This window comes from Schistocerca americana, chromosome 2 (genome assembly GCF_021461395.2).
Source record: "Schistocerca americana isolate TAMUIC-IGC-003095 chromosome 2, iqSchAmer2.1, whole genome shotgun sequence".
Classification (NCBI taxonomy): domain Eukaryota; kingdom Metazoa; phylum Arthropoda; class Insecta; order Orthoptera; family Acrididae; genus Schistocerca; species Schistocerca americana.
Window position 1 is genome coordinate 66612201 of NC_060120.1, and position 27715 is coordinate 66639915.

Here is a 27715-nt window from a genome sequence, read left to right on the forward strand (position 1 = left end):
ACTTAGGCCCTACTACAAAAAAATTATCATAACTGTCTGTTCTGGTAGCTGATACACTATATTATTACCATTTATTTCTATAAAAAATACGCAGGTGAATCCTGGTATTGTGACTGTAAGGTGTCCTTATCACCATCTATTTCATCGCGTCAAAAAATGAGACGTTTTGAGGCTCATTTCGACCAGCACTGTCAAAAATATCAGATACCGCTAAAGAAACGTAAAATCGGTGATGCATCCCTTCTGAAAATGTAAGGACTATAACGGAAAGTTCCTAATATAAAATACATAAAAATATCCGGTATAGAAAATATCCAATACTCTTTAGATTTGTATGGTTTTAATTGTAAATATAAGTCTTCACAGGAGTCATTGTTGGAATGTAATATTGATGACAAGGGACATCATGATTAAAATGCAGAGATTCAGAATCTTGAAACTTTTCAGTATTGGTTCCTTTCCCGAATTTATTTGTGCAAACAATACTGCACAGTTCTTCATTTGTTTTCTGCGTTTCCACTGGAATGTGTAGACGGTACAGTTAAGACTAACAAATATTTTGAGGGTGTATGTACAAGTTTCAAATATTGTATGTATGCCCCAATAAATATATAATGTTAGGTCTGTATCCTTACAAGCCATAATACTGTTCAACTACTACTACTACTACTACTAACTTAGCACACTCTTATCGCCGAGGTTCAAAACATTTTTTTCCTGTTTATTGGCTTCTAGCATACAAACCTTTTAGCCATCACAAATAAAGGTTCAAAATATCCCGCGCCTGCAGTATCTCCTGGGAGGCGAGTTATTATTACAAGGTCTTTGGAGCTTAATTTGAGTCTCAACTCTCAAGTATCGATACACTTGTGCTAACGCTAAGAATAAACTTGAGCGGCCTATAAGCTGCATGGTGATTTGTGACAGTTGTCAAACAGCAGTCTATTTTGGAGTACCATTCTCTTAAAGACGTTGTTAATAAAGTTAATACAGAAAGTCTGTAGTTCCATATTCCTCTGTGGATTTGTACTGACAAGTAAATATTGTTATGTTTTGCATGTTCTCGTGTAATGCAAGGGACGTACAATCACAGATGACTAAGCCCCAGCTGCTAAAGAAAGTAAGCCTTTCACAGAATCGTTTACTTTCTCTCAGATCTTTTTAGTGACAGAACAGTGATCAATGTTATCACTGATGAAATTCCGGCACTTCATAAGCTTTACGTCTTCCAATTCTAATTTCTAATAAGGTTCTGTTTAATGGATGTATATTAGTTCGTTAGAGATAAATTTTTTTTGCGCTCGTATGCATTTTCAAGTTGTATGTAATAGAGCCCCCGAGAAAGAGTACCGAGGTGAAATAAAATAGCCGATGAAGAATATGGAAGAATGTTGACATAGAGCCCGCCCTACACGTTGCCTCATGTATCTTTTTCCCGTTAAATCTGTGCAGTTTCTCGTACCTCATAAATTAGATTTAGATCAAACAAGTTCCTATCTTCCATACGAGTAATTGATACCGAAGTATGTTGCCTTGCGATATGATGTAGGAGTCGGTGCTTATTGTGTTGTTCCAGTTGATTCCAACGTTGTGTTTTGCGGCAGGGGGGGGGGGTAGAACTAAACAAAAATTATTCTCATCAACCTGCTATTTTGCATACCTCTGTTGAACGCAGCTATGTTAGTGTAATATTAAAATTACAATTTTTACAATGCCATATTGGATACATGTAGTTTGCTACCTTATGTTTGCCCCATAGCACTCCTTTTTGACTGAAAGAGAAGAGTCTCAAGTCTGGTGAACAGTAGAACTGCTGTACATTTTCTCCTGTCTCTTATTTGGTGCAACTCAGATGTGGTTCTCTCTGTTTCCACCATATAGGCTACATGTAGTAGTTTAATAAAGTAGTGAGTTCCAAATTGTATTTTAGCCAATCTTCTTACTGTTTAATCTTGGGGTTCTATCCTTGCACGTGTGTACATTGCCTGTTCCTCGTTTACAGATAAAGGAAATTTTAGATTTCTATGATTTTTAATTGTAAATATAAGTCTTCACAGGAATCATCGTTGGAATGTAATAGTGATGACATGTGACTTCATCGTGATTAAAATACGGGGATTCATAATCTTGAAACTGTTCAGTATTTGTGAAAGTCTCTGATTGCAAAAGCTCTCCGTACTTTCTTCAATATGTAGTTTATCAATGATGATCGTTTCAGTCTTTGTTAATAGAACTATATAAGAAACCTCCAAAATTGTGGCTTTTTTTTCTATTAATACAGAGTGATATGACAGTTACTGCTTCAAACTGATTAACAAACTAAATAGCGGTTTTAGGCTAGTAATAAATCGCAGAATTGATTATAATGGACACAGTAAGAGGAGGATAAACAAATTCATTTATAGGGATTATCATCAGTTAGGAAAGAAAAATAGTGAGAGGGGTTATGTAAAACAAAACAAAGAACTGAAAATATAATGTGAATAAAGGGTGTTTTAGTTTCCTTTTACATAACTTGGGGTTACATGCATACACTGAATTGATTAAAATAAACTACTGTATTTGCATTTATCCCCATACTGGTTTCCAGCTAGATAAACATTTTGGTTCTTGGGGCAGCTTTAATGTGAAACGTTGTTAGGAGAAGCTCGACTGGTTGGCGTGGTTACCATACTTGAAACACTTTATACTGAGTGCTACCTGTTCGTTCTGCCATATCCACCCCAAAATTTATATTTTTTTCTTATCCCGTCCTTTGTAATACCCTTCTATGACCATACATTGCAATTCCGAGTGACTACTCTTGCATAATTTGCACCATTTCCATCCAACATTTCTAAATATTTAATACTGATCTGTGACCCACCACCTTTGTGTCTTTGATTAAAAACCTGCTGATTTCCTCATTGCTGTGAAAGTTTTGTTTCAAAATTGCACTTGTTTTGAATCTTTACAGGGGTCTGACATATATGATTGGACCCACACTCTCTTTCGTCATTCTATGGATTTCATATGTGAATTTATTGTGATAATTTATTTTTTTCATGTAAATTACCTTCAAATTTAGGCCCTACAACAGAGGAAATACAGCATCAATAATTATAGATTTACCAGTGTTTGATTTCTGTAATAGTAGATCTTGTCTGTCAAATTTCGCAACATCAATGTAGGAGATATTTTCTTGAATTCAGAATAACATTCTTGTGTTCTTAATAGGATATAGCAGTACATAATGAGGAGTCATATTTCATATCTAGCCATTGACAGACTTCTCTCATATCCAGTCCCTATCACAAATGAGAGACATATCAGTTTTGGGCTACAAAAAACTGTATGCAAGCCACCATGTGGAGGAACTATTGTGCCAGTTAACAATTTACTGAGTAAATGGAGGAATTTTCCTGGGTCGACAGAAGCGTCTGATCCCACGCGTCGGCTTTGACCCGTGACGTAAGGGTGTTGTCGTGTGTGATGTCATGATGATGCGGAGTTTGGTTTGAGTGTAGCTGTCTCCAGTTCTGTTTTATCTTATTTTATTTACTTTTCTGATCTGTTCGTTCTATCTTGTGAGATTTTTTTTTTTAAATTTAAAAACACTTATTACTTATTTTAATTATCTGTTTCCTCCAGTTTCTGTTTTAGTTTATTATATTTATCTTTCTGATCTGTTCGTTCTATCCTGTGAGATTTTTTTTTAAAAAGACAAAAAACACTAATCACCTACTGAAGCATCTTTATCTTCTATGGGTCGCAGGGGTTACGACCCCTGGGGAGGTGGGTGGGTATTCGTGCATGGCTGTCTTCACTTACACGTTGTAGCTACGCAAGGCGTCTAAATTTGTTTATATTTAGTTTGCCCCCCCACCCCCCCACCCACCCACCCAAAACACCCCATTTCCCGTGCTTGTCCCGTTAGTGTCATTAGGCTTCTTCTGGAAAGTGTGTGTGTTTGTTTTTGTTTCCGCCATATTTGTGATGTCATGAGTCAAAGCAGACGGACGGGATCGGACGCTTCCGTATTTCCATTTTCCTTGTAGTTCCTTTTTCTTCTGCGTGAACAGGATTTGTGGAATGTTTATGAAGTCCAGTTCACAGACATCTGAGGTAATATGAATCAGCACAGTAAAATTGGTCATTGTGACAGACTGGCAGAAAAGAGTTATTGTATTTGGATTTACCCATGACTACACTAGAATAAAGTTGTCCAATTTATGGGAATTAAGTTACCAAATTCATTGATGTATCAACACAGACTGTCCAACATGTACATAAGAAATGGTGTACCACTCTTGGCTGGAACCAGAAATGAATGTGCCACCTTGTCAATGCCAGTCAGTTTCAAACTGCCAGGAATTGTTGCTGTCAGTGAATGCAAATCCTTTTCAGTCAGTTTTTGAGTGAACATTAAGAAGGGAACTTCATTCAGTGGGCAGGTACCGCACAAAAGGTCATTGATCACAGTAATACATAAAGCTGCATGTGTTCAGTGAGCCAAATAGAACTGTGTGGTAATGGACTGGTGGGAAGCATTTAATGTTGTCCGCAGAGTCACAATTTTGCTCTTTTCAAGTAACACAAGGCATCAAGTGCACTGATGGTCCGCTGAAGTTTTCAGCCTGCAATGTGTGTAGGGCAAATCCAAGCCGGAGGTGGTTCTGTGGTATTTTTTAGATGTTTTTGGAACATGACATGGGCCCACTCATTCAATTTCCCATGAACATGGACCAGGATGTTTATTTCAACATTTTCAGTGACTAAGTGTTGTCCCAGCTTCTACATCTTCATGAGGGATGTGCTGTGGACACCCACATCTTTGAAGATAGGAACAGCCCTGTTGACAGAGCCACACACCTATGCTCCTGGTCTGATGAACTGTCAGGCACCATTTCACATCTTGACTGGCCCTCCAAATCATGCGATGATATACAATAAAAAACGTCAGTTGTAGTGGGCCCGGTTTTGATTCCTGGCCCAGTTGGAGAGTTGCTCCATTCGGGTGGTGGATGTTGTGTTGTTGTTATCATCATTTCATCATCATCGACACACGGGTCGACAAAGTGGCATCAAATGAGATGATTTTCACCAGATGGCCGAACTCCCTGAAAGGGGACTCCCGACCAGAGTATGCCATATCCACATTACATTTATACTAAGGACCACTGTTGTCTAAATACTAATCATTTTCTCATTTTACTTGTGCATTTCAAATATTCGTTAAATTCTGATTTTGAAATGTGGATGACATGTTGATAATGAGTACCAGTACTGATGCAGTGGTTAAGGCCTTGTCTTTGTATTTGGAGTTAGTAGAGTTGAAGTCCCTGTCTCATCATTTGGATTTGGGTGTCGCCATAATCAATTAAGGTAAATGCTGGTGGTATAGTTCCTTTGAAAATGATGCAGCTGATTTTCAACACCATCCATTTCAGTCCAGGATTGTGCTCTAGTTCTATTGATGTTATCTCCATTCCCACTTTTTTCATATTGATATTGCCACAAACATTTTTCTTTTTGTGTTAATCGAACTGATTTTATGGCAGCAATGTACAGGAAATTTGGTGATCTAAGTCATATGTTCATAAGTTTTGACTGTCATGTTTTTATTTTACTTGAACATTTCTCTGAATTAATTTTTTCTCCATAGCCAGCAGCTGTGACTGATGGCTCTACTCTGTACATCTTGTAATAAGTTGCAATCATAGTTGAACAAAATTTAAAAATTTTTCTTTATTGGTAACCACAGTCATCCAAGAGTTTCTAAATGGCTGTAATTACAGCTCAGATGGTGATAAAATGGCCGTTTACAAAAAAAAAAATATTATGAAGGTTATAGTCTAAATTTGGAAGGCACTGCTCTTTTATTCAGTTTTTGGAACAGCAGCCTGCAGCTGTCTGTTGGCTTTGCACTGTGCATTACTCTCACAGCTCTGTTCCAATTAAGGAAAATGTGTGAGCTAGGTGAAGAGTCTCGACCTGGGAAGGATACAATATAGCTTACACTATGAAACTGCATAGTATCCACTGCAAACAGTCTCTGTGCTTGTGCTGTATGTAAGAACGCATGAGGTGCATACTTTATTCTGCTTTAGTTGTGTTAATGTGTCTGCCACTTTGTGTTGTTCTGTATACAGAGGCCTAAAAATTTTGTTTCTAATGCAGGACATATTTCAGACATATGAATTTTCATATTGGTCTCCATTTTCCTATTCACTAAATAAAAATTTGGGAGGTTGTCATTTCGTATGTTGGTATCAGGTTACTTCTGCCATACCAACAGCCAATTTACCTGTACCCATATTTATGACCTCTTGAATCTCATGATAAAATTTAGTGGATGGATTTCAACATGTTTACTCTCTGTCATTTATTCATATTCCTGTACTGTTGCATGGAGTATCAGTGCATCATTTGATTGCAGTCTCTTACTTTTACAGAATTTGGAACTGAAAAATGGTTGAAACACATTATTCAACAGCATTTACACACATTTTACTAGCTGGCTCAACTCTGTGGGCTCTGAAGTCTACATTTAATGCTACTGAATATCCTTACAAATGGATATATGGAACATTTGTACCATTACTTGTATTATCCATTTTGGGCATATTCAGATTTGGTAAGTTGTTTTGTTTTTTGATTACCTTTAGATTACGATAATTTTACTCTAGTCTCTGTACTGTTTGCTTCTTCACTCTTTTAAAAAACAGCTGTAGAGATGAATTCTTTGTAAATTATGTGCTGAGGTATTTTCATTTAATGATACAAATAACTAGCTGTATGTCGATAGCAGAGGGCCATAGGCCTACTCTTTTTAAAGAATTAAGAAGAAGAGTACAGAGAAAGAGGGGGGAATGGAGGGAGGGAAAGAGGGAGAGGGAAGGTGAGAAAATATGAGATACTGTTTAGAAACAAAATAAATAATAGCAAATACAGATTTTTTATAGGTACAGAGTTGTGTATTACGTTTGCATGTCAGTGAAAGGCAAGACATTGTATTAGGTTGCTTGCCTGACATAAACAATAAAAACAAGCCAAGCATTGTCTAAAAACGGCTCACAGCTTAGAATTAGAGGTCATCTCTCCTGTCATGTTCTGCTGTGGTTTCATGGATCAATTATGAATTTCACCAAGTGCCATGCAGCACACGAATGCCAAATTCTTTTCTTTCATGTTATTTATTATTATCAGCCCATTAGTTCTGATTGAATACTTATGTAGAAAAAAATGCATTTTTTGGCTATAGCTGTAATGCCCCAGAAGATTATGTCATGTGACATAAGTGGAAGCATGCTAGCATTCCTATCTGCAGTGCAACTCAGCAACACAGTGAGAGGCATTTCTAATTGGGGGGGGGGGGGGGGGGGAGAAACTGGCAGAACTAAGCTTTTTGGCTAATTTTTCAACAGTTTGATGTCACAGAAGTCTATTATTTATCAAAATGTTTTGGAACTTCTCACATGAATTTTCATCTAGTTTAAAGTGCTTAGGATCAGTTGTTAATCTGTTTAATTATTCTCCTGACTGCTTTTGTATGGATATACACTCCTGGAAATTGAAATAAGAACACCGTGAATTCATTGTCCCAGGAAGGGGAAACTTTACTGACACATTCCTGGGGTCAGATACATCACATGATCACACTGACAGAACCACAGGCACATAGACACAGGCAACAGAGCATGCACAATGTCGGCACTAGTACAGTGTATATCCACCTTTCGCAGCAATGCAGGCAGCTATTCTCCCATGGAGACGATCGTAGAGATGCTGGATGTAGTCCTGTGGAACGGCTTGCCATGCCATTTCCACCTGGCGCCTCAGTTGGACCAGCGTTCGTGCTGGACGTGCAGACCCCGTGAGACGACGCTTCATCCAGTCCCAAACATGCTCAATGGGGTACATATCCGGAGATCTTGCTGGCCAGGGTAGTTGACTTACACCTTCTAGAGCACGTTGGGTGGCACGGGATACATGCGGACGTGCATTGTCCTGTTGGAACAGCAAGTTCCCTTGCCAGTCTAGGAATGGTAGAACGATGGTTTCGATGACGGTTTGGATGTACCGTGCACTATTCAGTGTCCCCTCGACGATCACCAGTGGTGTACGGCCAGTGTAGGAGATCGCTCCCCACACCATGATGCCGGGTGTTGGCCCTGTGTGCCTCGGTCGTATGTGGTCCTGATTGTGGCGCTCACCTGCACGGCGCCAAACACGCATACGACCATCATTGGCACCAAGGCAGAAGCGACTCTCATCGCTGAAGACGACACGTCTCCATTCGTCCCTCCATTCACGCCTGTCGCGACACCACTGGAGGCGGGCTGCACGATGTTGGGGCGTGAGCGGAAGACGGCCTAACGGTGTGCGGGACCGTAGCCCAGCTTCATGGAGACAGTTGCGAATGGTCCTCGCCGATACCCCAGGAGCAACAGTGTCCCTAATTTGCTGGGAAGTGGCGGTGCGGTCCCCTACGGCACTGCGTAGGATCCTACGGTCTTGGCGTGCATCCGTGCATCGCTGCGGTCCGGTCCCAGGTCGACGGGCACGTGCACCTTCTGCCGACCACTGGCGACAACATCGATGTACTGTGGAGACCTCATGCCCCACGTGTTGAGCAATTCGGCGGTACGTCCACCCGGCCTCCCGCATGCCCACTATACGCCCTCGCTCAAAGTCCGTCAACTGCACATACGGTTCACGTCCACGCTGTCGCGGCATGCTACCAGTGTTAAAGACTGCGATGGAGCTCCGTATGCCACGGCAAACTGGCTGACACTGACGGCGGCGGTGCACAAATGCTGCGCAGCTAGCGCCATTCGACGGCCAACACCGCGGTTCCTGGTGTGTCCGCTGTGCCGTGCGTGTGATCATTGCTTGTACAGCCCTCTCGCAGTGTCCGGAGCAAGTATGGTGGGTCTGACACACCGGTGTCAATGTGTTCTTTTTTCCATTTCCAGGAGTGTATTTGGCCCTTTATCATTATACTTATGCCATCAGCATATATCACATTTGCCAATGTCCATAGTAAATCATTTATGTGGTTCAAGAATGGCACTGCTGTCTCCAGAAACAGACAACAGCAACTTTGCAGGGGAATCACATGACTACATACAATCAAGTACTTATGGTTTCACATGACTGTCAAAAATAAACGGGGGACATTGCAAAGGGTTCACTGAATGGAACATTTAAATATTGAAAGAGGGGTGATAGAAAAGGTACCCCACGAGGAGAAGTAAGAAAGGAAAATTAAGATTAGTAATATTACAACCGAAGAAAAAAAGACAGACACACTGAAAGACAGCTACCCTTCCCAATACTAACCAGCCCGGGACTCCTCCCTGGGGAGGGGGTACTTCACAAGGACAGAGCTGTTTATGAGTCTTACAGAATAGACACCACCAGCTTTGTCCCCTAGGCCCCGAAAATTGGTTTGAACACCCTACTAGGAAAGCCAGTGGAGAGTGCAGCTAGTCAAATAGTAACTTCTGCCTAGCCTCTGAATGAGACTATAATATGGCCTTTCTAATTAGTCATGCATGCAATCCACTCTTAAATTCATTAGCTTTGAAATGAGCTCAGTTATCTTGGTTTAGTTAAACTAACAACTCCCATGAAACTGGACAAGATCAACTATATTATCTTTTTCTCCATTACAAAAATTTGTTGCAAGCATTTCTCTCTTAATAGTTAGACCATAAATGGAATCATAAAGCAGTTTGGTTTGTACTTAATATACCACATTGGATACACATTGTGTGCTCACATCATTCAGGAACTGTTCATTCGATTAGTTATCACAGAAAAAAATATCTTTTAACAGTTGTTCATTTACGAGTCATCACTAATTGTATTTCTACATTATTCCTCATGTGAATGGACACTCTTCTTTTTATTCTGTGTAGGTGACTTATTAATTATATTCATGACCAGAGCCCTGAAAAATGCAAAAATTTGTCTTGACGATAGCATGTAAGATAATACCTATCCTAATGTCAGCAAAAATATATTTGCATTACTTCACTCTTTTCCACCTAATTATTGGATAGTGATGGATATTCTGACAGATAATTTCACTGAATTAATTGTATGATACTAATGATTTGTGATTGTAAACTCTGAGCTGTAACTTGTTTTAGTGCAATACTATAGTGTATTGACTGTAAGTTGTGTGAACACTGCTATCAAACTGACATGCCCGAGAATACAGGTTCAGGAAAGCCTATGGAGAGTGAGACAGTGCTCCTGTTAAATAGATTCATTTTACTTCCCTCTCCATTTCATTTCACATCTGTCTCTTGCTGCTAATTATTAGCTAATGATGCAAATTCTGACAGTTAGGATCTTGCTTAATAAATAGTAGAATTTAATTAGTATAAATGAATTGTATGCCAATAATGTTTATTCATAAATTGTCATTGAAATGACATGATCAGTAGATTAGTAACCCAGTACATTTCTTTAGTATATTCTCACGGCTATACATCTTCAGGATTTCCTTTTGTCTTATTAAATTACTCCTTTCCTTATTTTACAAGTATGGCAGTCTACTTGTTTTAATTTTAAGTCTTAATGTGTTACGTTCCTTGTAACAGTATTTGAATAAACTAGAATATGACTTGAAAAACTTACATCTGGAATGAGGCAATTAGTTTCACACCTCTGTATGTCTACTTACGATTGCCAGATTATTAATTTGGCATAACAATTTTTATCGTATGGTGCTTGTAAACAGTTTATACATTACATGAGCCTAACTTGAAGTTAGATGTACTTTTTGCACTAACTACCACAATTACATTCTATTGGACCCAGTCCAGCCTAGAATGAATGACACTTTGGTCTTTGGATGTATTGCTTCTGCAAGTGATTTCATGTGATTTGTTTACCCTTCTGAATCCCCAACTCTGTCATTCCGCTTACTACATCACATTATGATTTTCTCACCTAGCCCAACAATTGAATATTCCTGTGGTACTTGTAGCTTAAGGTCACACATTACAATACTCTACTTTATCTACAAGAAAGCTACCAATTCTAATTACCCCAGCATGAAACTATACATCCTCGTTACATATTCCATATTGCCTTAAGGGCATCATAATGCCTTGTTGAAGCTCTATACTGGGTTTCATATTGTAGACATACTACTTATCAGATCTTAATGTTTTCTCTGCTGCCTGTGTTTGTTAGTTTTCATGACTGTCGCTCTCTACACTTGTCAGATTGCCCAGTTTATAAGAAGGAAAAGGAGATACAGCAGTATATGTCCTTTGATCATTTATCCTACCCTGAGGCATATTAGAAATATGACCATCTTCACCCTGTCTTGATGTCATCTAACTTTGTCTCTGTTATGTTCTTTCCTCATCCTCAACCCAGCCCCTCCCCCTCTCCTCTTCCTCTCTCCTGAAATTCTCATGTCTAACCCTCCAGGTGCCGTTCCATGCTTATTCAATGAACTCTAATGGGTACTACCTCCATTTACTGGAGTTGCAATCCCTTATTTCCTTTTACTCAGCAGCTTGTGCCATTCTCCAGAAATCTCATTTTATTGATGCTTACACACCGACCCTTCATGAGTAATGTAATGTATTGCGAATACATAGAAAGAAGGATCCTTTATTGTATGATTATATGATAGCGGAACAAACACTGGTAGCAGTTACTTCTGTAAAATATCTGGGAGTATGCGTGCGGAACGATTTGAAGTGGAATGATCATATAAAATTAATTGTTGGTAAGGCGGGTACCAGGTTGAGATTCATTGGGAGAGTGCTTAGAAAATGTAGTCCATCAACAAAGGAGGTGGCTTACAAAACTCTCGTTCGACCTATACTTGAGTATTGTTCATCAGTGTGGGATCTATACCAGATCGGTTTGACGGAGGAGATAGAGAAGATCCAAAGAAGAGCGGCGCGTTTCATCACGGGGTTATTTGGTAACCGTGATAGCGTTACGGAGATGTTTAATAAACTCAAGTGGCAGACTCTGCAAGAGAGGCGCTCTGCATCGCGGTGTAGATTGCTCGCCAGGTTTCAAGAGGGTGCGTTTCTGGATGAGGTATCGAATATATTGCTTCCCCCTACTTATCCCTCCCGAGGAGATCACGAATGTAAAATTAGAGAGATTAGAGCGCGCACAAAGGCTTTCAGACAGTCGTTCTTCCCGCGAACCATACGCGACTGGAACAGGAAAGGGAGGTAATGACAGTGGCACGTAAAATGCCCTCCGCCACACACCTTTGGGTGGCTTGCGGAGTATAAATGTAGATGTTGATGTAGAGTTCTGCACATTGTGAGAAACAGGTCAACCCTTTGAGGGCTTCCGGTGGCGTTTTCACTTGGTCCATATGGACATTATTAGTACATGGATCCCCCTTCGTACAACACTGGAATCAGTTGCTGTCTGGGTCCACTTGGACTCCGCAGTCATGGTATGCAATATCTACTTCTGTCCTGATGGGCCACCTACACCCACTGCCCTAACTCCCCTCCTTCAGCAACTCTGCCTTCCCTTCCTTCTCCTTGGGGATTTTAATGCCCATCACTCTTTGTGGGGCAGGGATTTTTCATCTAGTTGGAGGCTCCTCATTGACCAGTTTCGTGCAGACTACAACCTGTGCCTTCTTACTGATGGTTCCCCTGCTCATTTTAGTGCTGCTTATGTCTCTTTCTCTGCCATTGTTCTTTTGCTCACATCCCCTCCCCTCCTTCCTTTCCTACACTGGTTGCCACATAATGACATCTGTGATAGTGACCACTTCCTGCTGATCCTCTCCTTCCCTTTCCACCTCCTAAGGACCAGGTTACCGCGCTGGGCTTTCCATCATGCTCATTGGCCTCTGTATACCTCCCAGGCCATGTTGACACCTTTTTTGTCAGCTTGTATTGATGAAGTCGTTCATGTCCTGTCCATAAGGTCATTTCTGCCGCCGGCATTGTCGTTTCCCACTAGACAGGCCTTGTTGACTGCCAACCAGTTCCATGGTGGAGCACGGCCATTGTCACCACTATCTATGATTTCCATTGTGCATTGCAACATCTTAAGTGGCACCTGTCCTCTGCCATTCCTATTTCCTTTAAATGTCTTCATGCCAGAGCCTGTTACTTGTTGAAACAGAGCAGGTGGGTATTTTAAGAGCACTTCTTCTTCTCCCTATGTTCTTCTGTCCCTTTGTCACATTTGTGGATTACATGCCACACCCTCCAAGGTTGTCAGCAGCATTCTTCCACTCCCGGCCATGTGCGGATCCCATCAGTTCTTGCAGGACAGCTCACAACCCATTCTGCAATGGCATCAGCATCAGCTTCCTATGCAGTGGCCTCCCTCCTCTGGAAAGAGTGGGCTGAACATTTTATCCCTTGTCAGGTGGAATCCTGCACTGAACTTTTTACTGGTTCACTCTTCTTCCCATGAGTCAGCCTCTGGCCCCGATTCCATCCATAACCAATTGCTTCAACACCTCAATCCTTCACAATGTCAATATCTCCTCCTGGTGTGTAACTGTATTGGCTCCAAGGCAGTTTCCCCTTGTAGTGGAGAGACAGTATTGTGGTCCATGTTGTTAATTCCAGCAATGATCCATTGTCCCTTGATAGTTACAGCCAGTCAGTCAAACCAGTGTCCCCTGCAAGCTGTTTGAATGGATGGTGTCTCGTCTGTCCAGTTGGATCCATGAGTCTTGGGACCTTTTATCTCCTTACCAAAGCAGCTTACAAAAGGGATGGTCTCCAGTTGATCATCTGCTTCAATTGGAAACTGCAGTTCAGCTGACCTTTTTTCAGTGCTGCCATCTTGTTGCCATTTTCTTTGATCTTCATAAGGCTACGACACAGCTTGGTGCCATCACGCCCTACTTATCCCCCATAAGTGAGATCATCGGGGCCCCTTCCCAATTTTTGTTTTTCAGATCCTGCCCCACTGGTTGTTGTTAGTGCAGGTTGGCACTATTCTCAGCTCTACACACACCGAGGAGAATAGCGTTCCTCAGGGCTCTGTATTAAGTGTCCTTTTTCTCATCACTATTAATGGACTTGTGACATCTGCTGCACCATTGGCACCCCGCTCTGTATGTGGATTATTGCTGTATTTGGGCTAGATCCGACTTGGTGACCTCTGCAGAGCAACAGCTCCAGGTTGCCGTCCAGTGTCCTTCTGCTTGGACACATTTGCATGATTTTCAATTCTCTTCCCTTGAGTTGACGGTGGTGCATTTCTGTCACCTTACTGCAGTCCATCCTGATCAAGACCTCTATCTTGATGCCCAACACCTGACAGTGGTCCCCCATTCCATTACTTGGGTCTTCTTTTTGTCAACAAGCTTACTTCATAAGGCTACGACACAGCTTGGCGCCATCACGCCGTACATCTGAACGTTGGCTGTTTTCATAAACTCGATGTCCTTTGAAACTTCCTGGCAGATTAAAACTGTGTGCTGGACCAAGACTCGAACTCGGGACCTTTGCCTTTCGTGAGCAAGTGCTCTACCATCTGAGTTACCCAAGCACAACTCACAAACCGTCCTCACACCTTTACTTCTGCCAGTACCCCATCTCCTACCTTCCAAACTTTACAGAAGCTGTCCTGCGAACCTTGCAGAACTAGCACTCCTGAAAGAAAGGATATTGTGGAGACATGGCTTAGCCACAGCGTGGGGGATGTTTCCAGAATGAGATTTTCACTCTGCGAGCAAGTGCTCTACCATCTGAGCTACCCAAACACGACTCGTGCCCCATCCTCTAACCTTTGCTTCTGCCAGTACCTCATCTCCTACCTTGCCCATGAAAGGCAAAGATCCCAAGTTCGAGTCTTGGTTTGGCACACAGTTTTCATCTGCCAAGAAGTTTCATATCAGCGCACACTCTGCTGCAGAGTGAAAATCTCATTCTGGAAACATCCCCCAGTATGTGGCTAAGCCATGTCTCTGCAGTATCCTTTCTTTCAGGAGTGCTAGTTCTGCAAGGTTCGCAGGAGAGCTTCTGTAAAGTTTGGAAGGTAGGAGATGAGGTACTGGCAGAAGTAAAGGTGTGAGGACAGCGCGTGAGTTATATTTGGGTAGCTCAGTTGGTAGAGCACTTGCCAGCGAAAGGCAAAGGTCCTGAGTTCGAGTCTCGGTCCGGCACACAGTTTTAATCTTCCAGGTAGTTTCATATCAGCGCACACTCCACTGCAGAGTGAAAATCTCATTCGATGTCCTTTGCTTCCTTGCTTACATCTCTTGGGACATGGATCATTTGACTCTTCTCTGCCTTTATCAGGCTTTAGTTTTGTCTCATCTGGACTATGGTTGTCAAATTTATGGATCTTCTGCCCCTCCCACACTGCTCCTCTTGGATCTGGTTTGCCATTGTGGTATCCATTTAGCCATCAGTGACTTTCACACTATCCCTGTCTGTAGTCTTCGAGTTGACACAGGTATCCCTTTCCTTTTGGTTCAGTGGTCTCAGCTCATGGTTTAAAATACCATCACTATTTGCTCTTCCTCTGCTCACCCCTCCCATTCTACTCTTTTTGTGGCTTCTGAACATCACCTGCCGTCTGCCTGTCCTCAGGTGGGTTTACCAGTTGGGCTCTGCCTCACTTCTCTCTGCCGTGATTTTCATCTCCCCTCCTTGTCCTCTTCCTCTCGTTTTCTGCCAACCATCCCCCCGTGCTTCATTCCTCAACCTTGGATTCAGATGGATCTCTTCCAGGGTCTGAAAGCCTCCATCACTCCAATAGAGTGCTGTTGGTTTTTCTGTCTGCTCTTAAAGGTGTTTCAGGATGCTGTTGTTTTTTACACCAATCACATGGTATAAGCCTTCATGTCTTTTGTCGGCATGGGACACCATCCCTTGCTGGGCCCTCTTCCGTATTAAATGGCCTTTCCTTACCTGAGTTTTGTTATTCACATACTCAGTGAGTGATCTTCAGACTGTCATTCAGTGTTTTTTCTGCAACCCCTTGGACTTTGCCATCCATGACTTCTCATCAATCTTGGCACTGGTGCTGTTCAGTTTATCCTTTTGGTTCCCGGCCATGTGGGTATCCTGTGTAATGAACTTGCCAATAATCATCTGGCCGGGGGGTGAGGGGGGGGGGCAACAACTTACAACCCCCCCCCCCCCCCCCCCCCCCTGTTCTCCTTGACCTGTCTGGGGGCAGATGTGCAGCTTTACGTCAAATCCCCTTTCACTTGGTTGTGTGCCGACTCTTAGGGGGAGGGGGTCTACCCCCTGTCTAATGAACTTCATGCAACTGAGAAGACTCTCATTATGGGACATTCTTCCCTTTGCCTTGCCCGGTGGGAATCTACCATCCTCTGCCGTCTTCATATCAGCTGTGCTAGTTTGACCCCTGGTTTTATACTCTGCAGTGAGTGCTACCCCGCCCACACCTGCCTTTGTAGTTCCAGGGTCCCCCTCACAATGATCCATATTTTGCTGGACTTCCCACACCTTTTGGCCTTTCGCACTAAATACTCCCTCCCCCTTTCTTGTTCCGGGTATTAACAGATGAACCTTGCATGGTTATATCTGTCCTTGGTTTTCTTTGTGAAAGTGGTTTATCCTCCTAGCTGTAAGTACCTGAATGTCCCTCAGGAACTGGTGTCCCTCAGTTAGCATTGGAATTGCTTATGGAGGCCTTGGCTTTGCCTCCACACTGCCTTAGTTCTCTCCCCTTTCCCTATGTTTTGACTGGCACGTTTTGTTTCCCCTTTTCTGGTGCCTTCTTCCCCTTGTGGTGTGCCCATTGTATTGTGTTCATGGTATGGTGTGGGGACCGAGGAGGGTGGAGGGCAGTGTTAGTGCCACAACCCACGTAGTTTCTCTGAGGTGCTCCTGCTGTTGTTGTTTCCCCTCCTACCCCCCTCCTCCTTTCTGTTCTTTAATTTTCCTGCTGCCCTGTCATTCCTTTTGCCCCCTTTCCCTTTCCCTTGACTGGAGTTTGCTGTTTGTGTAGTTCTTCCCTAGACTTCTGCCTCCTCAGATCATGGGACTGATGACCTTGCACTTTGGTCCCCTCCTCAAATCAACCAACCAATCAACTAACAGTCTTAATGGTTTTGTAACTCATTATTGTGTCAGGCCATTGCATTTAGACAAAAAGCTCATATACCTGGTATAGGTACCACATTAGAATTTGATAATTGTGAGCATTTTCCATACTTTATTATCCATGACCTGACAGTTTTTCAACATTCTACTCTAAATTCACAGAAACTAAGCAAATAAATGAGTAAATGGTTTACAAAAGTATAAAAATCAGCTTTCTCTTAACTCTAGAGTCAGGGCACTGCCTTAAGAATAATAATAATAATAATCCCCGTGGAGGCCCGGGAAAAGAATAGGCCCCCGGTATGTTCTGCCAGTCATAAAAGGCGACGAAAAGAACAAACCACTAATAGGGCTAACCCCCCTTTTAGTGTGATTACTTGGTTCAGGACAGAACTAAAGAAGCCTCGGACAAGCGCCGTCATGGTCGGGAACGACGCTTGAATCCTATGCCCCCCCACAATGGTAACGACACTGCTAGCCAACTGGAAAATGATTTAAATCCAAATAGAGGTGTTTTGCAGGATATGCTTCCTGCAACCACCCTAGAAGGAAAACAAAGACAGAGGATGAGATGGTCAGATGAAGTTAATAGACACCTCATGTTCTGTTATTACCAAGCAACAAACCTAGGAATCAACACAACTGGATACAGATCACAAGTATACACAACATTTATTACCAGATACCCGGAATTAAAATTTTTAACAGAACAACGACTAGCTGATCAGATCCGTGTACTAATAAAAAATAACAGGATACCCCAGTCAGAATTAGAAAACATCAAACAACAAGTACAACAAATACTGGAACAAAATAATGTGCAATTAGAAGAAGAAGAAAATACAGTAATGGACTCAAACAGCCCAGAGCAAACAAACAAAGAACGACACGCATCAATTAAACAATCAGAGGAAAACGAAATCTTAAGACAGCCACCAGAACGAGCACAAATAGAACATGAAGTGACACACATGTTAGATATAGAAGAAAAATTTCAGTTGACATATATAGAATACAAAGACACAAATACAGACATTAGACCATTCTTGCATAGACCACCAAATAACCCACAAGTCGAAACAACAATAAAAACTATCAACACAATCATACACAACAAAATAAATGAATACACAACTATGGAAGAGTTACAACTACTGGTTTATGTAGGAGCACTCACTACACTACATATACACACTAGGCAGAGATCAGAACCAACCAACACACAGAAGAAACCTACAAAACCAGCATGGCAACACAGGCTACAGATCAGAATAGAAAAACTGAGAAAAGACATTGGACAGCTAACACAATTTATAAGAAATGAAATATCAGACAAAAAACGAAAAAGGTTAGGTAAAATCTCACAACAAGAAGCAATAGAGCAATTAGATGAAAAAAAGCAGAAATTACAAGCATTGGCCAAACGACTTAGAAGATACAAAAAAAGTGAAAATAGAAGGAAACAAAACCAAACATTCAACACAAACCAAAAGAAATTTTACCAAACAATAGATAACACACACATAAAAATAGACAATCCACCAAACATAACAGACATGGAACACTTCTGGAGCAACATATGGTCAAACCCGGTACAACATAACAGGCATGCACGGTGGATACAAGCAGAAACAGACTCATACAAGATGATACCACAAATACCTGAAGTGATAATTTTGCAACATGAAGTCACCCGAGCAATTAATTCTATGCACAATTGGAAAGCCCCTGGAAATGATAAAATAGCAAATTTCTGGCTAAAGAAGTTCACCTCAACACATTCACATCTAACTAAATTATTTAACAGTTACATTGCAGACCCATACATATTCCCTGATACACTTACACATGGAATAACTTATCTGAAACCTAAAGATCAAGCAGACACAGCAAACCCAGCAAAATATCGCCCCATAACATGCCTACCAACAATCTGCACAATATTAACTTCAGTCATTACACAGAAATTAATGACACATACAACACAGAACAAAATTATAAATGAAGAACAAAAAGGCTGCTGCAAAGGAGCACGAGGTTGTAAAGAGCAACTGATAATAGATGCAGAGGTGACATATCAAGCTAAAACTAAACAAAGGTCGCTACACTACGCATACATTGATTACCAAAAAGCTTTTGATAGTGTACCCCTCTCATGGTTACTACAGATATTGGAAATATACAAAGTAGATCCTAAATTGATACAGTTTCTAAACTGGAAAACCACACTTAATATCCAAACAAATTCAGATAATATCACATCACAGCCAATACAGATTAAGCGTGGAATATACCAAAGAGACTCATTAAGTCCTTTCTGTTTCTGTCTTGCTCTGAACCCACTATCCAACATGCTAAATAATACAAATTATGGATATAATATTACTGGAACATACCCACACAAAATCACACATTTGCTATACATGGATGATCTAAAACTACTGGCAGCAACCAATCAACAACTCAACCAATTACTAAAGATAACAGAAGTATTCAGCAATGATATAAATTTGGCTTTTGGAACAGACAAATGTAAGAAAAATAGTATAGTCAAGGGGAAACACACTAAACAAGAAGATTACATATTGAATAACCACAGTGACTCCATAGAAGCGATGGAAGAAACAGATGCCTATAAATATCTAGGATACAGACAAAAAATAGGAATAGATAATACAAATATTAAAGAAGAACTAAAAGAAAAATATAGACAAAGACTAACAAAAATACTGAAAACAGAATCGACAGCAAGAAACAAGACAAAAGCTATAAATACTTATGCTATACCAATATTGACCTACTCATTTGGAGTAGTGAAATGGAGTAACACAGACCTAGAAGCACTCAATACACTTACACGCTCACAATGCCACAAATATAGAATACATCACATACATTCAGCAACAGAAAGATTCACATTAAGCAGAAAGGAAGGAGGAAGGGGATTCATCGACATAAAAAACCTACATTATGGACAGGTAGACAATTCATGAAAATTCTTTCTAGAACGAGCAGAAACTAGCAAAATACACAAAGCAATCACTCATATAAATACATTGGCTACACCACTGCAATTTCATAACCACTTCTACAACCCTTTAGATCACATAACATCTACAGATACGAAGAAAGTAAATTGGAAGGGGAAGGCGCTACATGGCAAGCACGCGTATCATCTAACACAGCCACACATCGATCAAGACGCATCCAACACATGGCTAAGAAAAGGCAATATATACAGTGAGACGGAAGGATTCATGATTGCAATACAGGATCAAACAATAAACACCAGATATTACAGCAAGCATATTATTAAAGATCCCAATACCACAACAGATAAATGCAGACTTTGCAAACAACAAATAGAAACAGTAGATCACATCACAAGCGGATGTACAATACTAGCAAATACAGAATACCCCAGAAGACATGACAATGTAGCAAAAATAATACATCAACAGCTTGCCTTACAACGTAAACTTATAAAACAACACGTTCCCACATACAAGTATGCACCACAAAATGTACTGGAGAATGATGAATACAAATTATACTGGAACAGAACCATTATAACAGATAAAACACCACCACATAACAAACCCGACATCATACTCACCAATAAAAAGAAGAAATTAACACAACTAATCGAAATATCCATACCCAATACAACAAATATACAAAAGAAAACAGGAGAAAAAATTGAAAAATACATCCAACTGGCTGAGGAAGTCAAGGACATGTGGCATCAGGATAAAGTTGACATTATACCAATTATACTATCAACTACAGGAGTCATCCCACACAATATCCACCAGTACATCAATGCAATACAGCTACATCCAAACTTATATATACAACTACAGAAATGTGTAATTATTGATACATGTTCAATTACCCGAAAGTTCCTAAATGCAATATAACATATACCGTACAGTTAAAAGAAAGTGACGCTTGATCAAGACTTGACGTCTGAGAAAGTAAAGAAATAATAATAATAATAATAATAATCTGTTCTGCAACATCAAAGATTTATCGTCTCCTTTCTCACGTGAAATATGTGAAGCCAAGTTACATCTTTCTTTTTCTGGATGCATTATGCCACATGATATTTCTTTACAGTTGTTAGCATGCATTACCCTGCACTCTATTGTATAATACCTTAACTACACCTGTGTCTGGAACTTTGAGAACACCTTCAGGGTGTGACTTACCAATAATTTCCCACAGTCCATTGTTCCTATAACAAAACTTTTCCACTTTTCTTTTTAGTCTGTTGTTACATCCGTGAGTCCATACCACCACTAAATCACATACATGCAATTCAAATGTGCAGTCCAATACATTATGCTTTTTCAACCTCTGTTCAGTACTAACTTTAAGTCATTGCTCCACTAGGCTCGTGAGTGTTGTGAGCTTTTCTTGGCAATCAGATGGCCATTTTAGTTTAGGTAATAGAGTTCAGCCACTATTTTTCTTCCCAAAAGTTCTAATGGTGCCAAGTGTGCACCAGGTGTGGTAGTTTATTTATCAGTGCTTCACTCTCCTGCAGCTTTTCTACTCACTGAGTGACTTTTAGGACACTGAAGCTCAAATATAAAGGAAATCATGTATAAAACATTATTGTGAGGCCCGTTCTTGAGTACTGCTCAAGTGTTTTTGATCTGCACCGGGATGGATTTGGGGGGGGGGGGGGGGGGGGGGGGGAACCCTCGCATTGAAGATATTCGTAGGTGTGCTGCTACATTGGTTACTTGTAGGTTTAATCAGCATACAAGTATTATGGAAATGCTCCATGAACTCAAATGGGAATCCCTGGAGGGAAGGTGATGATCATTTTGTAAAACATTATTAAGAAAGTTTAGAGAACCAACATCTGTTACTGACTGTAGAATGATTCTACTGCCTCTAATGTACATTTAACGTAAGGACTGCAAAGGTGAGATAAGACTAGTTGAGGCTCATGTGGAGGCATACAGTCAGTCATTTTCCCCCACACACCATTTGTGAGTGGAACATGGTAAGGAATGATTAGCAGTGGTATATGTTGTCCTTCACCATGCACCATATGGTGGCTTACAGAGTATGGAAGTAGAATGATTTGTATCTCTGTTACCACTTTTCTTGTTAAGGGATCTGGCAGTAGCAAGATTCAGTCTATCTGGAAATATACCCTTTGACTGTGATGTATTGCAATGCAACTGAATACATGAGTTGGGGGTGAAGGATGACAGTGGCATGGGGTTTGAAGCAGCCATCCATGTCTCACCCCCTCCTGAACCCTTGCCACAAGATCAGTCCAATACACACACCCAGCACATCCTTCTGCAGTCGTGTTGCTTATCTTATCAGGGGCATGGCATCCTGTGAAAGCAGTCACATCATACTCATATAACAGTCCTGCTGTAACTTTTGTACAGAATTTTATGTGAATATGACAATCAGCTCTCAGTCCACCCAAATGGATGGCCACTGCCAAACTATGGCTAAGAGTAGAATTGACCACCCAGTGGCAGAACACACTGTTGAACACAGTGTGTTTGATCTCAATGGCTACTTCAAACCCATGCCAGATAGGTCCTCCCCCCTCTCCCCCAGGCACCAGCTTCTCTGAATTATGTGGATGGGAACTGTCCTTTCAACCCATCTTCAATTCCGTAATCCTCATGGTCTCAATCTCTACTAACCCTGCCCCAAGACCCTAACTTCACACATCATGGAGCCATATCCTCTTTCCTCGAGTCTTCCCTTCCTTTTCCTACCTGTCCCCTCTAAACCTCACCTCCCTGTCATTGGCTGCTGGATACAAGTTCCCTCAGTGCTAGTGCTCCATTCCAATCCCATTGACCTCCCACTGCCTCTCCCTCACAGCTATCACCCGCAGCTCTCCAACACGGTCATCTTTCTGCCTTCACCCAGTCCATCCAACACAGCCCCTCAACCCAGTCAAGCCCCACTCCAACACAACCCCTCAGCCCAGTCAAGCTCTGTCTGTGTGTGTGTGTGTGTGAGAGAGAGAGAGAGAGAGAGAGAGAGAGAGAGAGAGAGAGAGAGCTCCATCTGAAAACTAGCAAACTTCTCACTTTTGCTTATGTGTCTTTCAGTGACTCGACACTTGTACTATTCAATAAGTTGTTCCCTTTACTCCTTACATTATTCTTATTTCTAGGACTGATTCTGTAAACTGATCTGTTGGTTTGAAAAAGAGATAGATTACCCACGGCAAATTTCATTAAGGAATAATGTACTGGGAAGCAGTAGTTAGTATCCCTAGTTCCTTGAACAGGCTTCTGTAGGATGTTGTATTTAACATATGTATCCCTGAGCTAGCAAACTCAACAATGCTTTGCAATTGCCAAATATGTATGGGAATTGTATGTATGTCCTAATCTCCTTCTCCTACCTTCTCTCTATCCCTCTCCTCCTCTCCCCTTTCCTTTGCCCCTCCTCCTCCTCACCCTCTCCCTCCCCCTCCCCCTCCCCCTCCCCCTCCCCCTCCCCCTCCCCCCTCCCCCCTCCCTGTCTCTGTCCAACTCCTTTTCCTCCAACCTGTCTTGGCCTGTCAGCCTCCCCCACTCCCTCTACATCTTGTGTCCCACACTCTCTCTACCCATCCCTCCCTGCCTCATCTTTCTGTACCCATATCCCCCTTCCTCTTCTTTATATTCATGTCCTTCCCCCTTCTCATATCCATTTCCTCTCCCTTGTCTCTCCATATCCTCCTCCCTCCATGTCTCTGACCTTATTTATTGTTATTGCAAACGGAACCTTGATTGGGAGCAGAAGTCAAAACGAAGCGGTAAATTGGTTGGAATCATTACAGGCTATGAGGGAGACCATTACAACTGCTGGATCTTTGAGGATAGGAGCTTTAATGGCATGATTTTAATCTACAAACAGGTAGGATTGTAAAGTTACCCATTAAGATAACTTTCCTGTTTTCTGTTAAAAATGACTATGAAAAGAAAAACAAAACCAAACATTTTCACAGCACAGCTTAGCTTGTTCTTTCTCTCAGTTGGTTTTAACAGAAAGTGTTTATTGTATTATAATTATTCACTTTGCCTCTAAACGCTGTCTGTGCTCTTCGTCAGTCACATTGACTTGACACACATGTGGTTGGCTTGCATTGCGCATGCTGACCGATATTTTGAAGCCTCACTGGTGGCATTTTTTTTTTTTTTTTGGAGAAATAAACTGCAAACTGAAAATTTGCAACACACCAAATTGCCATGAACTAATATCAGTTTAATCTTTGCATCACACCAAAGATATGATCTCCACCAATAACACATGTTTGACTATCTGTTTGGTCTACATTCCAAATTATTTTGCACTTAAGCTCCACCTGGGTGAGCCAATCTTGACTGCTTTCATCGTTCTGGATGCATAATGGATTGCACTTGAGAAATTCATATTCAATTTGCCTCTAGACTTCTATACGCTCTTCATCAGTATCATTGACTCAACAATCGTGTAGTTGGCTTCCAAAGCATGAATGCTGACCAATATTTCAATGCCTCACTGGTGGCGTTTTTTCCAAAGAAATAAACCATGAACGAAAACAATTTCATGATTGCAACATACTAAATTACCACAACTAACATCAATTCAATCTTCACAGCACACCAAAGATATGATCACCAACAATAACACACACAAGTGTCACTTTCAAATGTACTCTTTTTCGCAAAATATTAATACTCAATATGGAATTTGGTATTGTTATAAAAGCATTCAACAGCAGAACTGTCAAACTGAATATCACATTTTTTAAAAATGAAAACATATAACTGCAGAACTGTAAACTGACCATCACATTTCTTAAATTAAAATTTTCATACAAAAATACCATCCAGATTTCTGATTTTTCCAGTGGATTTTCCAAAAATTGTCTTTCATGCAAACCCTGTAATGTCAATTATGAACACAACAGAAGAAAAATCAGCCAAGCCATTCTCAAGTGATGATCTTCCAAATATGCGGCAATGAATTTTTATTTATGTAGATATATTTGGTCCTCAGACTTAATAGCTATAGATCATGTAAACAGACAAGAAGGTCATAAACTTTTTTTAAATCCTCTAACTTTCTAATATATCATGTTAAGTTTATTGAAAGAGGTTTATTTTGAGCGTGATACATTTTTCTGTACCTCTTTTAAAACAATCTGTGTGAATGTGACACACATTGCAGTTGCTTTCTTACTCATGAAGTAGTTTTTTAGTTTCTGTGGTTTGTTATAAGGTAGACTGCTATTTCGTTTAGCAACCAATGTATTTTGTGGTTACTATTTAATAGAAGTTTGTCGTATCATTAGTAAAAATTGTTTCTTTCTTACAACATAAGCAGTTCTTCAGTTTTAATATTATGGTTTTACGTTGCAGGTAACCCACAATATGGACATAAGTTGAGAACATTGTATAACAATATTCTGTTTCTGAGTTCAACCTTGTGTTTCCCATGCTTGGCAACAGAGCTTCATCTCTATTATGGCTATGATGGCAACTTTGCACTTATGAATATAGTAGCAGCAGTGTTTCCTGTTGTGTGTTATTATGTTAGTAAAAAACCAAGTGACTATATGTCTGACATGTCTTTAATTTTAAGTTTACTTTTTGTGTGTTACATAGGCTATGTGGCAAGAAATTACTATGCTTTAGCTGCTGCCCTTTGTTATGCAGCAAACTTTTTTGTTATTGGTACGTGTGGTACCTTTGCTGATATGCCAGCTGTGGAACTTTTCACAGTTGGTCTTTGTTTTTTTAACTGGTTCACTGCCAGAGCTGTAAAAGACTGATTACCTGATATTTGAAAATTTACACCATCACTATGGTTGCCTAACATCCATTAATGAAGATTCCTGTTTGATTGACATGTTTTGTTGAATTGAGGAACATATTTTTATGCCCTTTGCAGCATCATCATATGAAAACACATTAAAGAGTTTTTCACTACCTCACTTGGTAAATATTTTCATATGTATGCTCTTAACAGTCGGTGTAATCCAAGCTGTAATGAACAAGAAATGTATTTTGAAATTAATATTCATGGATATATTTTGAATATCATTTTACTGTTTTAAGAACTCTGTGAAGCATATTTTGTAAGCCCTAAAATAAATTATTTGATAAAGTGAGGCTAGTGTTGATCTTACGCTTCCTTTGGTGGCTGATTTACCACTTCATTGTGTATTATATGCTACTTAATATAATCTACCAGACAGAGGAAATATAATACAGAATAAGGGTGAAGCAAAATTCGTGCGCTCGGGCATCGTAGCTTGACTCCTCACGTGCCAGCGATAAAAAAATGTCTCTCACAAAGTTTCGTCTGATGAATACATCTGCAGAAAAAGGACGTTAAAGAGTGGCAATCTGGCAACACTGTTACCAAATGTATGGTATCTCTTTCAGCACTTGTAGTTGTGCTGTACAGTTTGTGCAGTGGAAAAAGTTTTGGGTTAGCATGCAGGAGATCAAGGGTTTGATCCTGGATTGGGGCACATTTTTTTTATTTGCTTATTTCATTCTGTATCCTAAATTTACAACATTTTTGCTGCACTGAAGATAACAAATATATGATTAGACAAATAAGAAATAGACAGTTGAAACAAATAACCTGTCATAGGACAGAACAACTACAAAAACAATATCAATTTCGAGATGCTAAAGATGATAGCACAATTGAATAACACAACATCTTCTTGTCATTAATACTACATGTAATATGAGCACTCAGATGTCAGACATTAGCAACCAGTGACAATAATAATGCCCATATTAATGATCGCATGACCTTGGCAACAGAATATGTTGTCCTCAGAACAACAGATGCTCAAAGCGACCTCTCTGCATGCCTAAACATTGCGCAACTAGCTGGATCTTCCAGCTATGGACCCTTCACAGCAAAGCTGTGTCCACAGTAACAAGAGCAGCATGAACACGTGCCACCAATTCTTCCACATTCGTTGACAGAGTAGAGTACACGTACTCCTGCAGGTGTCCCCACAGGAAGAAATCCAGGGGATTTAGGTCAGGTGAACACAGTGGCCATATAGCTGGACCTCCATGTCCAAGCAATTTTCCTGGAAATGTTCTGTCCAAATACTGTTGCACATTAATTCCAGAGTGTGGAGGTGCACCATCATGTTGGAACCACGTTCTCTGCCGAACATGTAGTGGAACATCTTCCAGCATGTCAGGCAGATAGTTTTAGTGTCAGGCAGATAGTTTTATAGGAGTGCATGATACCTTTGCACAGGCAACCAGTCAGGCAACATGTAAAGGTCCAAACTCCTGTTGCCCAATATTCTGGCCCAGACGTTGATACCAAAGTGAACTTGATATCCATGATCACAGGTGACTTGCCAGTTAACCTCACAAGTGTGCAGATTGATGACACCCTCACAAGTGAATGCTGCTTCATCCTGGCATATTATGGTGTTCACTAAGTCATCATTGGCCTCCTGTTGTTGTTGGAACCATTCACAGAATTGTATCCACTGATGGTGATCTGCAGGATGCAGGTGTTGCATGAAAGCATAATGATAGGGGTGCAGCCCATGCTCGTGCACCACGTTAACAACTGCGTATTGCAAGACACACAGCTGCCTTGCTACGCTATGTGTACTTCGCTTAGTTTCTTGGTGTATGACCTCCAGAATAGCTTCCTCAATA

General features: G+C 40.8%; 1 protein-coding gene across 2 annotated transcripts; it reads left to right on the top strand.

The window, feature by feature from the left end:
- The first annotated feature begins 842 nt into the window (after window positions 1-842).
- Window positions 843-26175, top strand: LOC124595392. 2 transcript variants are annotated; one of them, XM_047134115.1, is made up of 3 exons: window positions 843-1120; window positions 6435-6616; window positions 25424-26175. In XM_047134115.1, the coding sequence occupies exons 2-3, from the start codon at window positions 6451-6453 to the stop codon at window positions 25834-25836; spliced, it is 579 nt and encodes a 192-aa protein (XP_046990071.1). In that variant the 5' UTR covers window positions 843-1120; window positions 6435-6450; the 3' UTR covers window positions 25837-26175. The 2 variants fall into 2 exon arrangements, with proteins under 2 accessions (XP_046990071.1, XP_046990072.1); XM_047134116.1 differs by having other exon boundaries at window positions 843-1036.
- The last annotated feature ends 1540 nt before the right edge of the window (window positions 26176-27715 follow it).